This window comes from Cebus imitator, unplaced genomic scaffold (assembly GCF_001604975.1).
Source record: "Cebus imitator isolate Cc_AM_T3 unplaced genomic scaffold, Cebus_imitator-1.0 Scaffold341, whole genome shotgun sequence".
NCBI classification, from domain to species: domain Eukaryota; kingdom Metazoa; phylum Chordata; class Mammalia; order Primates; family Cebidae; genus Cebus; species Cebus imitator.
In genome coordinates, this window is record NW_016107656.1 from 324,140 (window position 1) to 338,244 (window position 14,105).

Below are 14,105 nucleotides of genomic sequence, written 5' to 3' on the forward strand. Positions count from 1 at the left end.
AAACTCCGTCTCAAAAAAAAAAAAAAAAAAAAAAGAATATTTCATATTAAGATAGTGTGTACTTTCAGCTGCATCACGTTCAGGAGGCACTTGATGTCTGGTTGGCTCTTTTTGTGATGTTAAAATTGGCCAATACGTTATGGCCTTGTTGCTCCTTCTTTCTTTTCTTTTCTCTTTTCTTTTCTTTCTTTCCTTTCTTCTTTCTTTCTTTTTTTTTGAGATGGAGTCTCACTCTGTTGCCAGGCTGGAGTACAGTGGCACCATCTCGCTCACTGCAACCTCTGACTCCCTGGTTTAAGTGATTCTCCTGTTTTAGCCTCCTGAGTAGCTGGGATTACAGGCACGCACCACCATGCCTGGCTAATTTTTGTATTTTTGGGAGAGATGGGGTTTCACCATGTTGGCCAGGCTGGTCGCGATCTTCTGACCTCATGATCTGCCCGCCTTGGCCTCCCAAAGTGCTGGGATTATAGGCATGAGCCCCCATACCCGGCGGCCTTGTTACCGTTGTAATCATCAGATTTTGATGAAAGACTTAATGTTTTGACAGCCATTGATGATCATTGCCCAAATCCATTATTTTTGTTTTCTGGTAAAAGGACCACTCCCGTTTAACAGGAAGCCCAGAAATATATTAAGAAAAACAACTGCAGGACTGATATTCAACACTCTTGAGCAGCTAGTCCCATCTTATCTCTCCAGCCTTTTCATCCTCTATTGCTGTGTAATACCAGACTATTACATACCCTTAAAACATTTAAATTCCCACTTCCAGGCCTTTTCACAGTCTTCCAAACTTAGAATGGTCACCCTTCACTCTGCTAGTGTAGTTCTTTTAATGTTTGCCTTAACCTTCCCTGAGGTGTTCTGATTTCCCTAGCCAGAAACAGTCTTTTGAACTCTTGTGGAATTTTTAAAACTACTTTTTACCATTTTACTATTTAAGTGGCACACATGTTATTAAATAGATACGCTGAGTATGTAATTTGAACACTGCTTGTGTTCAAATGTAAGGACTCTAATTTAATATAAGCTTTTTGAGGGCAGGGACTGCCTCATATATCTTACTGTCTGTCCGGTTTCTTACTTAGTGCCTTTAGGAACTTGTTAACATGTCTTTCCATGACTAGACTGTGAACTTTTTGGAAGCAGAGACCATGGTTTACTGGCATTTGTGATGGCAGTCTCAAGCCATCTAGCAGGTACTCGGTAAATGTTTGTTGGATAAGCAGGATTAATTTACATGATAAAGGTTGTGCGTGATAAATGTATGGATTTTTATTTTTATTTTAAAAAATATTTATTTATTTATTTTGAGACAGAGTCTCTCCCTGTCTCCCAAGCTGGAGTGCAATGGCGCGATCTCTGCTTACTACAACTTCCGCTTCCTGGGTTCAAGCAATTCTGCTGCCTTAGCCTCCCAAGTAGCTGGGATTACAGGTGCTCACCACCATGCCCAGCTAATGTTTTGTATCTTTAGTAGGGACTGGGTTTTACCATGTTGACCAGGCTGGTTTCAAACTCCTGACCTCATGATCCTCCTGCCTTGGCCTCCCAAAGTGCTGGGATTACAGGCGTGATCTGCTGCGCCTGGCCAGTGTATGGCTTTTTATAAAGGACTGTTTATTATTTAAAAACTGACCCTGGATGTTTGACTTTTTCCTAATTGATGTAATCTGTATCCATTTTTATATATTATGCTAGATCTGCTAGATCTGTTACTATTACAATATGCTCTTTAAGTGTTCTTTTTTCTCCTAGTAAAATCAATCTATCAGTAAATGATTGCTTATCACAGATAAGTGTCTATTTTCTGTATTAGCCCAGATACCCCAAAAATCCTATGAAAGAAAAAAAAGGTAACTTAAAATATGTTGCTTTTTTTCTAGACTTAAAAATAATTGCTCTCTAGAGCAATTATTGATCTTTAATTTAATTTAATTTATTTATTTTTGAGCTGGAGTTTCATTCTTGTTGCCCAGGCTGGAGTGCAATGGCGTGATCTTGGTTCACTGCAACCTCCGCCTCCCATGTTCAAGTGATTCTCCTGCCTCAGCCTCCCGAGTAGCTGGGATTACAGGCATATACCAGCATGCCTCGCTACTTTTGTATTTTTAATAGAGTTGGGGGTTTCTCCGTGTTGGTCAGGCTGGTCTTGAACTCCTCACCTCAGGTGATCTGCCCGCCTTGGCCTCCCAAAGTGCTGGGATTACAGGCATGAGCCACCATGCCCAGCCTTAGTTTATTTTTTTTGAGGTAAGTCTCATTTTGTCACCCAGGCTGGAGCACAGCGGTGCTATCTTGGCTCACTGCAGCCTCTGCCTCCTGGGATCAAGCGATTCTCCTGCCTCAGCCTCCCAAGTAGCTGGGATTACAGGTGCCTGTCACCATGCCTGGCTAATTTTGTATGGATTTTTAGTTGAGATGGGGTTTCACTGTGTTGGCCAGACTGGTCTTGAACTCCTGATCTTAAGTGATCTGCCCACCTTAGCCTCCCAAAGTGCTGGGATTACAGGTGTGAGCCACTGCGCCAGGCCTATTGCCCTTTTTTATAGTTTTGGACATTTGACTTTTTTTTTTCTCTTAATGGTAATTTAGAAATTACATTTTACTTTGCTTTTCCTTATTTAAAAATGTATTTGTGGATTACTGTGATAAATTTTGTACTTTCTTTCTTTCAGCCTGCTTGAATTTCTTGAAATTGTGCAAAATAAAATATTACAATTATTGCCTTATTCACAATGTACAGGTGAGTTGGTAGATACTAAGTCATTTCCTTTGTTATTGGAACTATCTAACAAACTCTTTGAATTAACAAAGAATCTTGCATATTACAGAGGGATTTTATCATACAAACTGGTGATCCTACAGGGACTGGCCGTGGAGGAGAGTCTATTTTTGGGTAAGTTCTTTTATTCTTCTTCTTTTTTTTTTTTTTTTAACCTCTGGAAGTGCAGAACAAGTTCTTTTATTCTTAAATGAGGAAAAATATAATTGCTCATGCTTCAATCTACATTTTAAAATGTCGTTCAAATTTATATATTTTTTTTCTTAAAGTTCTCTAAATGTCTAGCAAAAAAGAGGAATATTTTGAATCCTGGTGTCATTTCTGTAAAGAAATAATTGGTAACCCTATATGTTACTAGTGCTTCTGTATTTCATTTTGAGAGTACTTACATTTTATAACCTTATTTTCAGCCAACTGTATGGTGATCAAGCAAGCTTTTTTGAGGCAGAAAAAGTCCCAAGAATTAAGCATAAGAAGAAAGGCACAGTGTCCATGGTGAACAATGGCAGTGATCAACATGGATCTCAGGTTAGGAAATGAGTGAGAATATGAGCTTTGCTTAGAAATGAAGGACTGGAAGGAGCCCACAGAGGTATCTTTTAAAACTATCCAGTAAGGCTCAGAGGGTTTCAATCAGAAATATGTGTTAGGGAAAAAAATGCACATTTTTCTATATTAAAAAACATTATTTTCTTCTTTTAAATGTAAGGCATTCCCATTGTGAAGACTTGAGAAAATACAGAAATACAAAGAAAAACATTACCTACAACTCCATTCTCCATGATTATCACTGTTCACATTTGTGACTCATTTTTCAGTATTTCTTAATTTTTTAAAAATGTTATGCAGAGTACCTTCCATTCCTTACCTTGTTTAATTCTCCCAACAACCCCATTAGAGTAGGTACTTGTATTTTCTGCTGTATACATATGAAGTTGAGTCATGGCTTGTCCAAGTATTTTAAACAATCAAGGGGACATCTTTGTATGTGTTGATGTTTTATATACAGACATACCTTGGAGATACTGTGGGTTTGCTTCCAAACCAGCATAATACAGCGAATACCGCAGTAAAGCAAGTCACAGGTTTTTTGGTTTCCCAATGCATGTAAAAGTTACATTTACACCATATGGCAGTCTCTTAAGTGTGCAATAGTATTATGTCTTTTAAAATGTATACACCTTAATTTAAAAATACTCTTTTTATTTTTTGAGTTGGAGTCTTTGTTGCCCAGGCTAGAGTACAGCGGTGTGGTCATGGCTCACTGCAACCTCTGCCTCCCGGGTTCAAGCAGTTATCCTGCCTCAGGCGCACACCACTGCACCCGGCTAATTTTTGTATTTTCAGTAGAGGTGGCATTTCACCATGTTAGCGAGGCTGGTCTCAAACTCCTGACCTCAGGTGATCTGCCTGCCTCGGCCTTCCAAAGTGCTGGAATTACAGGCATGAGTCACCATGCCTGGCCAAAAAATACTTTATTTTTTGCTAAAAAATGCTTCTGATCATCTGACCCTTCAGTAAATTATAATCTTTTTGCTGGTGAAGGGTCTTGCCTTGATGTTGATGGCCATTGACTAATCGGGGTGGTGATTGCTGAAGTTTGGTGTGACTGTGGCAGTTTCTTAAAATAAGACAACATGGCCTGGTGCAGTGGCTCACACCTGTAATCCCAGCACTTTAGGAGGCAGAGCTGGGCGGATTGACTGAGGTTGGGAGTTTGAGACCAGCCTGGCCAGCATAGTGAAACACCGTCTCTACTAAAAATACAAAAATTAACCAGGCGTGGTTGCAGTCACCTGTAATCCCAGCTACTCGGGAAGCTGATGCAGGAGAATCACTTGAACCTGGGAGGCGGAGGTTGCAGTGAGCCAAGATCATGCCATTACACTCCAACCTGAATAATGGAGCAAAACTCCATCTCAAAAAAAAAATAGACAACAGACTGGCTCAGTGGCATACGTCTGTAATCCCAGTACTTTGCGGGGCCAAGGCAGGCAGATCAGTTGAGCTCAGGATTTCCAGGCCAGCCCGGGCAACGTGGTGAAAATCCCATCTCCACAAAAAAATACAAAAATTTGCTGGGCATGGTGGTGCATGCCTGTAGTTCCAGCTTCTTGGGAAGCTGAGGTGAGAGGATCGCTTGAGCCCAGGAGGCCAAGGGTGCAGTGAACTGTGATTGCACCACTGCACTCCAGGCTGGGTGAAAGACAACAGAAGTTTGCCATGTTGATGGACTCTTCCTTTGATGAAAGATTTCTGTGTATCATAAGATGCTGTTTGATAGCATTTTACCTACAGTAGAATTCTTTCAGTATTGAAGTTAGTCCTCTCAAATCCTGCTACTGCTCTGTCAACCAAGTTTATGTAATATCCTAAATCCTTTGTTGTCATTCAACAATGATCATAGCATCTTCACCAGGAGTAGATTCCATCTCAGGAAACTACTTGGCCAGGCACGATGGCTCGTACCTGTAATCCCAGCACTTTGGGAGGCTGAGGCAAGTGGATCACCTGAGGTCAGGAGTTCGAGACTAGCCTGACCAATGTGGTGAAACACCATCACTACTGAAAATACAACAGTTAGCCAGGCATGGTGGTACATGCCTGTAGTCCCAGCTGCTTGGGAGGCTGAACCTGGGATCTGGAGGTTGCAGTGATCTGACATCGAGCCACTGCACTCCAGGCTGGGTGACAGAGCAAGACTTTTTCTCAAAAAGGGGGAAAAAAAACACTTTGTTTGTTCATTTTTAAGAAGCAGCTCCACATCTGTTCGCATTTTGTTATGAGGTTGCAGCATTCAGTCCCATCTTCAGGCTCTACCTCCGATTCTCATTTTCTTGCAATTTCCACCACATTCGCAGTTACTTCCTTCACTGAAGTCTTGTGCCACTCAAAGTCATCCATGAGGGTCGGAATCAACTTCTTCCAAACTTCTGTTAATGTTGATATTTTGACCTCCTCCCACAAATCACGAATGTTCTTAATGACATCTAGAATAGTGATCTTTTCCAGAAGGTTTTTCAATTTACTTGCACATATCCATCAGAGGAATCACCATCTATGGCAGCTATAGCCTTACAAAATATATTTTTAAATTTTTATTATTAGAGATGGGGTCCCACTACGTTGCTCAAGTGATCCTCCTATCTCAGCCTCCTGAGTAGCTGGTACTACAGGTGCACACCACCATGTCAGGCTGTATTTCTTAAATAATAATACTTGAAAGTGGAAATTACTCTTTGATCCATAGCTACAGAATGGATTTTATGTTAGCAGGCATGAAAACAATATTTTCTTTTTTTTTTTTTTGAGACAGAGTCTCACTCTGTCACCCAGGCTGGGATACAGTGGTGCAGTCTTGCCTCACTGCAACCTCTGCCTCCCAGGTTCAAATGATTCTCTTGCCTCAGCCTCCTGAGTAGCTGAGATTACAGGCATGCACCACCACACCTGGCTAATTTTTTGTGTTTATAGTAGAGATGAGGGTTTCACCATGTTGGCCAGGCTGTTCTTGAACTCCTGGCCTCAAGTGATCTGCCTGCTTCAACCTCCCAAAGTGCTGGGTTTATAGGTGTGAGCCACTGTGCAGAGCTGAAAACAATGTTAATTTCCATCATATCCATCAGAGCTCCTAGGTGACCAGGAATATTGTCGATGAGCAGTGATATTTTAAAAGGATTTCTTATTAAAAGAGCAGTAGTATTAAAAAGGATCTTTGTTCTGAGCAGCAGGTCTCAACAATGATCTTAAAATATTTGATAAACCTTGCTGTAAACAGATATGCTATCATCCAGGCTGTGTTCCATTTCTAGTGCTCAGGCAGAATAGATTTAGCATGATTCTTAAGGGCCCTAAGATTTTTGAGTATTGGTTTCAACTTAAAATCACTAGCTGCAGTAGCATGTAACAGAAGAGTCAGCTTCTCCTTTGAAGCTTTGAAGCTAGGCATTGACTTTTCCTCTCTAGCTATGAAAGTCCTAAGTGGCATCATCTTCTAATATAAGGCTGTTTCATCTACATGGAAAATTTGTTATTTCATGTAGTCGTCTTCATCAGTGGTCTTAGCTAGATCTTCCAGATAACTTGCTGCAGCTTCTATGTCAGCACTTGCTGCTTCACCTTGTACCTTTAAATTATGAAGACAGCTTCTTTCCTTAAAATATTTGCTTGTTCGTTTGTGATGGAGTAATCCACTGCACCTGTCCTTTCTTTTAAAACTTAATGAACCAACTTCTGCTAGCTTGAAACTTTCTTTTGCAGCTACCTCCCCTCTCTCAGCCTTTATAGAATTGAAGAAAGTTAGGGCTTGCTTAGAATTAGGCATTGGCTTAAGGGATCGTTGTGGCTGGTTTGACGGTCTATGTAGATTACTAAAACTTTCTTCGTATCAGCAGTAAGCCTGTTTCATTTTCTTATTATTCATGTGTTCACTGGAATAGCACTTCTAATTTTCTTCAAGAACTTTTCTTTGCATTTACAACTCAGCTATTGTTTGGTACAAGAGGCCTAGCTTTCGGCTTATCTCGGCTTTCAACATGCCTTCTTCACTATGCTTAATCATTTTTAGCTTTTGATTTAAAGTGAGAGATGTGCCACCCTTCCTTTTACTTTAACACTTGCCGGGCACGGTGGCTCAAGCCTGTAATCCCAGCACTGTGGGAGGCCGAGGTGGGTGGATCACGAGGTCAAGAGATCGAGACCATCCTGGTCAACATGGTGAAACCCCNTTGGTTCTCCCCCTTTTTTTTCTTGAAAAAAATTTGAGAAAGAGTCTGGGTCCTTTGTCTTGTAGAATTTCTCTTGTTTTGGATTTGACTGATTATTTACTGTGTCCATTAACATATTCCTTTATGCCCTCTGTTTCCTATAAGTTGTTCTTCAGCTTTAGAGCCTTGATGAGATTTAGATCTAATGTTTTTGGCAAGAATATTTCATATTGCCGGGCGCAGTGGCTCACGCCTGTAATCCCAACACTTTGGGAGGCCGAGGCGGGTGGATCACGAGGTCAAGAGATCGAGACCATCCTGGTCAACATGGTGAAACCCCGTCTCTACTAAAAATACAAAAAATTAGCTGGGCATGGTGGCACGTGCCTGTAGTCCCAGCTGCTCGGGAGGCTGAGGCAGGAGAATTGCCTGAACCCGGGAGGCGGAGGTTGCGGTGAGCCGAGATCGCGCCATTACACTCCAGCCTGGGTAACGAGTGAAACTCTGTCTGGAAAAAAAAACAAAAAAAAACAAACAAAAAAAACACTTAAGAGTCTCTTATAGGGTTAATTGGCCTAATTTCAATATTGTTGTGTCTCAGGGAATAGGGATCACTGAGAGGGAGAAAGATGGGAATGGTTGGTTGGTGGAGTAGTCAGAACACATACAACATTTATAGATGAAGTTCACCGTCTTATATGGGCAAGTTTGTGGTCCCCCAAAACAATTACAGTAGCAAGATCAGAGATTACAGATCATAATAACAGATATCATAGTAATGAAAAAGTTTGAAATCTTGTGAGAATTACCAAAATGTGAGCCAGAAACATGAAATGAGCATATGCTTTTGGCAAAGTGGCACCAATAATAGACTTAATACATGGTTGCTGGAAATCTTTACTTGTAAAAAATGCACTATCTGTAAAGCGCAATAAAATGAGGTATGCCTGCATAAGCTTTGTACTTTTTACTTAGTTCTAGTAACAAGTGTGTAAGAATTCGTGCAGTAAATGTGGACTCTTACTTTTTTGTTTTTTTTTTTGTCAGTCTGTAACTGATTTCAGTTTGAGTTAAGTAATTTTTTTTTTGGTATTTATTATGTGTCTTTCTGTATAGTTTCTCATCACTACAGGAGAAAATCTAGATTACCTTGATGGTGTCCATACAGTGTTTGGTGAGGTGACAGAAGGAATGGACATAATTAAGAAAATTAATGAGACCTTTGTTGACAAGGACTTTGTACCATATCAGGATATCAGGTGTGGTTACAATTTACTATCTGAATGTACTAGAATATTTTCATATTGAGATGTTTGACACATAGTGATATGGATAGGAACAGTATGCATAGGACTGGTTTCTGGATAATTCTAATTCCAAAAGGTGAATTAATATAAGTCTATAAGAATCTTTATAATAAAAAGGATCTTTTGTATTTTTATACTTATACTAATTATTTATTTATAATTACTTAATGTTTGGAGGAATTATTAATGCTTTAATTTAGTTTTTTAATTGAGAAATGGGGCAAAAGTACTAAAATTTAGACAGTTATATTAGTTTACATCTTAAAGTAATGCAGGGTAATAAATATGGTATCACTCAATGCAGAACAGTAACACTCATTGTGAAAGTATATCTAGGTTAGTAATATCCATGTGCAGTACGGGTTTTTTTTGGCATTAGAGATAATCAAGTAATTTGTTGTAATCTAATAAAATATGGATTCTGAAATAACTTAAATGTAACATTTGACTTGGATTTATTTTGTAAGGATAAATCATACGGTGATTTTAGATGATCCATTTGACGACCCTCCTGATTTATTAATCCCTGATCGATCACCAGAACCTACAAGGGAACAATTAGATGTAAGTAAAGCCCCCTTGTCATTAAATGTACATTCATATTAATGGTTTGTATGGATTTATTTTTTTCATCTATTAAAGTTAATTTTTTCGAATTATTATTCTGCTTAATTATACTAGAACAAGTTTAGAGTTCTTTTTCTTTTCCATAGAGATACTAATTTTTCTGGCTATCTTCTCATTTCCCTAATTTCCTTTCTTCAGTTTCTTTTCTACTGGGACAATCTCAGTTCTAGAAGCTTTCATGCACACCTTAGGAAGTGTTTTTCTTGTCATCTAACTAGTTTAGGAGTTTTTGAGGCCAAATTAAACTATCATCTTGTGAGGTAACTTTTCAACTGGGGATACTCTGGAGCCAGGCTAGAACCCAGAAATCTCTGTGGAACAGCACAGACTTTTCCCTCACATACTTCAAGGTATAAATTTCTGTTTGTGAGGCTTCCTCAAAGCTGAATTTGTCTTTATGTTTGGGATTGGTGCTTAATTCTAAGATTATTTCTCTTCATTCAGCCGTTAGAATTGGATAATAGTGTCCATATAAATATTTATTTTTATTATTATTTTTTTTTGAGACAGAGTCTCAGCTCTGTTGCCCAGGCTGGAGTGCAGTGGCTCACTGCTACCTCGGCCTCCCTTGTTCAAGTGATTCTTGTGTGCCTTAGCCTCCTGAGTAGCTGGGATTATAGGCATGTGCCACGATGCCTGGCTAATTTTTGTATTTTTAGTAGGGACAGAGTTTCACCATATTGGCCAGGCTTGTCTCAAACTCCTGACTTCAAGTGATCCACCTGCCTCAGCCTCCCAAAGTGCTGGGATTATAGGCATGAGCCACTGCGCCTGGCCTATTTTGATTTTAACAGAAGCCCACTTTGGCTAATACTTTAGAATTAATTTAAATCAATTTTGGAGGTTTATAAGTTTGTCTCAGTTGCTGTTTAATTGTTAAAATTTTTTATAAGAGATAGGATCTCATGCTGTCACCCAGGCTGGAGTGCAGTGGCGTGATTGTAGCTCACTGCAGCCTTGATCAGTTGCTGTTTTAGCATATTTGATATAACTAAGAATAAAGTACGTCTTCTGTGTTTCTCAGATTTTTAAAAAATTCTTTAAATATATACGTCAGTAACTTCTGCCTTACAGAGTGGTCGAATAGGAGCAGATGAAGAAATTGATGATTTCAAAGGACGATCAGCTGAGGAAGTAGAAGAAATAAAGGCAGAAAAAGAGGCTAAAACTCAGGCTATACTTTTAGAGATGGTAAGATAATTATCTTTGTTCAAATAATTGTTCTGTAATATATTTAATAATACTAATTGAGTGTTTATTCCTGGCTCTTTGGTAGTCTTAAAATATTAAAAATTTAGTTATGATTTTTTTCTGGTTTAAATTAGGTATGGCATAATAATGCAGATGAAAATAAATTTGGCTGTACTGTCAATATAGTGCTAAGTGCCTTTTTAAACAATGGGAAGTGGATCTCTAATTTATTAATTGAATTTTAGTTGTTTAATATTCATCTCATTTTTAAAGAGTGTTTAGTGGGCTGAGTTTTATGTATATTAAAGAATAGTTCTTCATTGTACCACTCAAGTGTTAAGATTAAACAGAATGGTAGTTGTAGGGGAAAATAATGGGTGGAAACTGAGCACTCTAAAATACATTCTCCATGTAACTAACAACATGAAGTCATTTGAGGAACAATAATTCAGTAGATGATTAATTGACCTACTTGGTATTATTTTCCATTTCGTATTTTTGTAGAATGGACATACCTGTCATATCATAGATAATAAATATTTGAATGAATAGATAATAAAGTTTTTATTATTTTATATAATAGAACTTTCAGATTTGTAGTCTATTTTAAAGTTTATTTATTTAATTATTATTTTGTAGAGACACGGTCTTACTCTGTTTCTCTGGCTTGAGTACAGCAATATGACCATAGTTCGCTGCAGCCTCCAACTCCTCAGCTCAAGCATTGCCCCTGCCTCAGCCTCCTGAGTTGCTGAGACCACAGTTGCACACCACCATGCTCTGCTAATTTTTAAATTTTTTGGTAGGGACAAGATCTCGCTGTGTTGCCCACGCTTAAGTTTCTATTACTATCACGTGTCTGAATGAACAAATAGTAAAGGCTGTAGTTCAAGAAAGCTTTACTGAAATTTAAAAAAAAAAGAAAATATACATTTTAATGAGCACATTGTGCATCTCAGAGTATTGACCCTGAACAACTAACACCAAGACAAATTCTAAGAGAATTACTGCACTTGAAAGAAAGATATGTTGAGCAACTTGGCAGAAACAGTAAGTTACTTATAAGGGAATGAATTTAGATTGTTATCAGACTTTTCAGTAGCAACACTTTGGAAATTTATGCCAGAAGAAAATAGATTAACATACTTTTAAAAACTTGTTTTCACAAGTTTCAAATTTTTGGAAAATACATAGAACTTCTGTATACCTTTTACCCACATTCACCAGTTTTTAACATTTTGCTACATTTGTTTTATGATTCTCTCTTTTTCTCTCTCTCTGATTATTCAAGCACATAAACACACATATTTTTTTCTGGACTATTTGATAGTAAGTTGCCTATCATTTCCCTTTACCACTTAGTCAGTGTGTATTTCCTAAGAGCAACAGTATTCAATGTGTATAACAATATATACATATTCACAGTGTAGTTATCAAAATCAGAAAATTTAAAAGTGACAGAAATTAATTTATATTCCAATTTTGACAGTTGTTTTAATAATATGCTTTTATAATCGTTTCCTCCTCCAGACTAGAATCCAGCTCATGACTTATCATCTGTTGCATTTATTTTATAGAATATTTTTCTTTGCTCTTTTTTTTTGTTTTTTTTTTTTGAGACGTTGTCTTGCTCTGTTGCTCAGGTTGGAGGGCAATGGCGTGATCTCGGCTCACTGCAACCTCTACCTCCCAGGATTAAGCGATTCTCCTGTCTCAGCCTCCTGGGTAGCTGGGATTACAGGTGCCTGCCACCACACCCAGCTAATTTTTGTATTTTTAGTAGAGACGGGGTTTTACCATGCTGGCCAGGCTGATCTCAAACTCTGACCTCAGGCGATCCACCTGGCTCAGCCTCCCAAAATGCTGGGATTATAGGTGTGAACCACTGCACCCAGCCAACAGAATATTTTTCAATTTAGGATTATCTACCCTTGCCTCATGATTAGATTCAGGTTATGCACCCACAGCCAAAATAGTACATGAGTGATGTTCTGTCCTTCTCAGATGTCACATCTGGAGGTCTACAATATTCATAAGTTCCTCGATGGTAATTTTGGTTACTTCATCATGGTAATCCACTGCCCAGTGTCTCCAATAGATAATCTGTGGCTAGACACTTTGAGATATTTCAACTGTCTTGTTCCTTGTCAAATTTCCCCCATAAATTTCTCAGCCATTCGTGATTCCTGACTGCACCAGTCTTGACTCTGGTTAAGTGCAAATTGGTTATTTCCCAACTCCACCACTCTTTAATCAATTACCAGTCTGCATTCTACTGTAAGAAGAGCCCTCCCTTCTTGTTTTTGAGAGGGAGTCTCTGTCTGTCACCCAGGCTGGAGTGCAATGGCACGATCTCTGCTCACTGTAACCTCTGCCTCCTGGTTCAAGCAATTCTCCTGAGTAGCTGGGATTACAGGTGCCTGCCACCACACCCGACTAATTTTTATATTTTTAGTGGAGACAAGGTTTCACCGTGTTGGTTAGGCTGGTCTCAAACTCCTGACCTTGTGATCCGCCTGCCTCAGCCTCCCAAAGTGCTGGGATTACAGGCGTGAGCCACCGTGCCTGGCTGAGCCCTCCCTTCTTAACTCTTATCTATCCATTCATTATCAGTGTTGATTCATGGATTCCTTTTTTGGTTTTGCTTTTAATAAATAGACAATTTGTAGAGCAATTTTAGGATTATAGAAAAATTGAATAGAAACTACAGGGAGTTCCTATGTACTCCCTCTGTCCCTCATTCTTGCATTATTGTGATATGTTTGTTAACAATTGATGAGCCAATATTGATACATTATTAACTAAAATTTATGGTATGCTTTAGAATTTAAGCTTTGTGTTGTACATTCTGTGGAACTGACAGATGTATGATAACATTTATCTACCCTTACAGGATCATACAGGGTAGTTTCACTGAGAAATCCCCTGGGCTCTACCTGTTCATCTCTACCCCCAACACCCAGTTTTTGGCAACTACTGATGTTTTTACTGCTTATATATTTTTGGTATTTTCAAAGTATCATATAGTTGGAATCATAGAGCATGTAGCCTTTTCAGACTGTCTTCTTTCACTTAGCAGTATGCATTTAAGATTCTACTATTCCTCCCTTCCTTCCTCTCTCCCTCCCTCCCTCCTTCCTCTCCTTTCCTCACCTTTTCCTTTTCCTTCCTTCACTCCCATTCTTCCTTTTCTTTTTTTTTTTAAGACAGGTTCTTGCTCTGTTGCACAAACTGGAGTGCGGTGGTGCAATAATGGCTCACTGCACCCTGACTTCCCAGGTTCAAGTAATCCTCCTATCTCAGCCTCCCAAGTAGCTGGAACCACAGGCGCGTGCCAATCATGTGCGGCTAATTTTATTTTTTTGTAGAGACTGTCTCACCCTCTTGCCCACCTGGGATTTCATTTCTTTTTTTTTTTTTTTTTTTTTTTTTTTGTGTTTAATTTTTTTTTTTTTTTTTTTTTGAGACAAAATCTCGCTCTGTCAC

General features: G+C 38.8%; 1 protein-coding gene across 1 annotated transcript in view; it reads left to right on the forward strand.

The window, feature by feature from the left end:
- Positions 1-14,105, forward strand: part of PPIL4 (peptidylprolyl isomerase like 4) — a 42,055-nt gene that overhangs the window by 6,175 nt on the left and 21,775 nt on the right. Inside the window, exons 2-7 of the mRNA XM_017505752.2 lie at positions 2,682-2,749; positions 2,838-2,902; positions 3,199-3,316; positions 8,611-8,753; positions 9,269-9,365; positions 10,503-10,619. Of these exons, the coding sequence (XP_017361241.1) occupies positions 2,682-2,749; positions 2,838-2,902; positions 3,199-3,316; positions 8,611-8,753; positions 9,269-9,365; positions 10,503-10,619 (608 nt within the window). The remainder of the gene's footprint in view (positions 1-2,681; positions 2,750-2,837; positions 2,903-3,198; positions 3,317-8,610; positions 8,754-9,268; positions 9,366-10,502; positions 10,620-14,105) is intronic.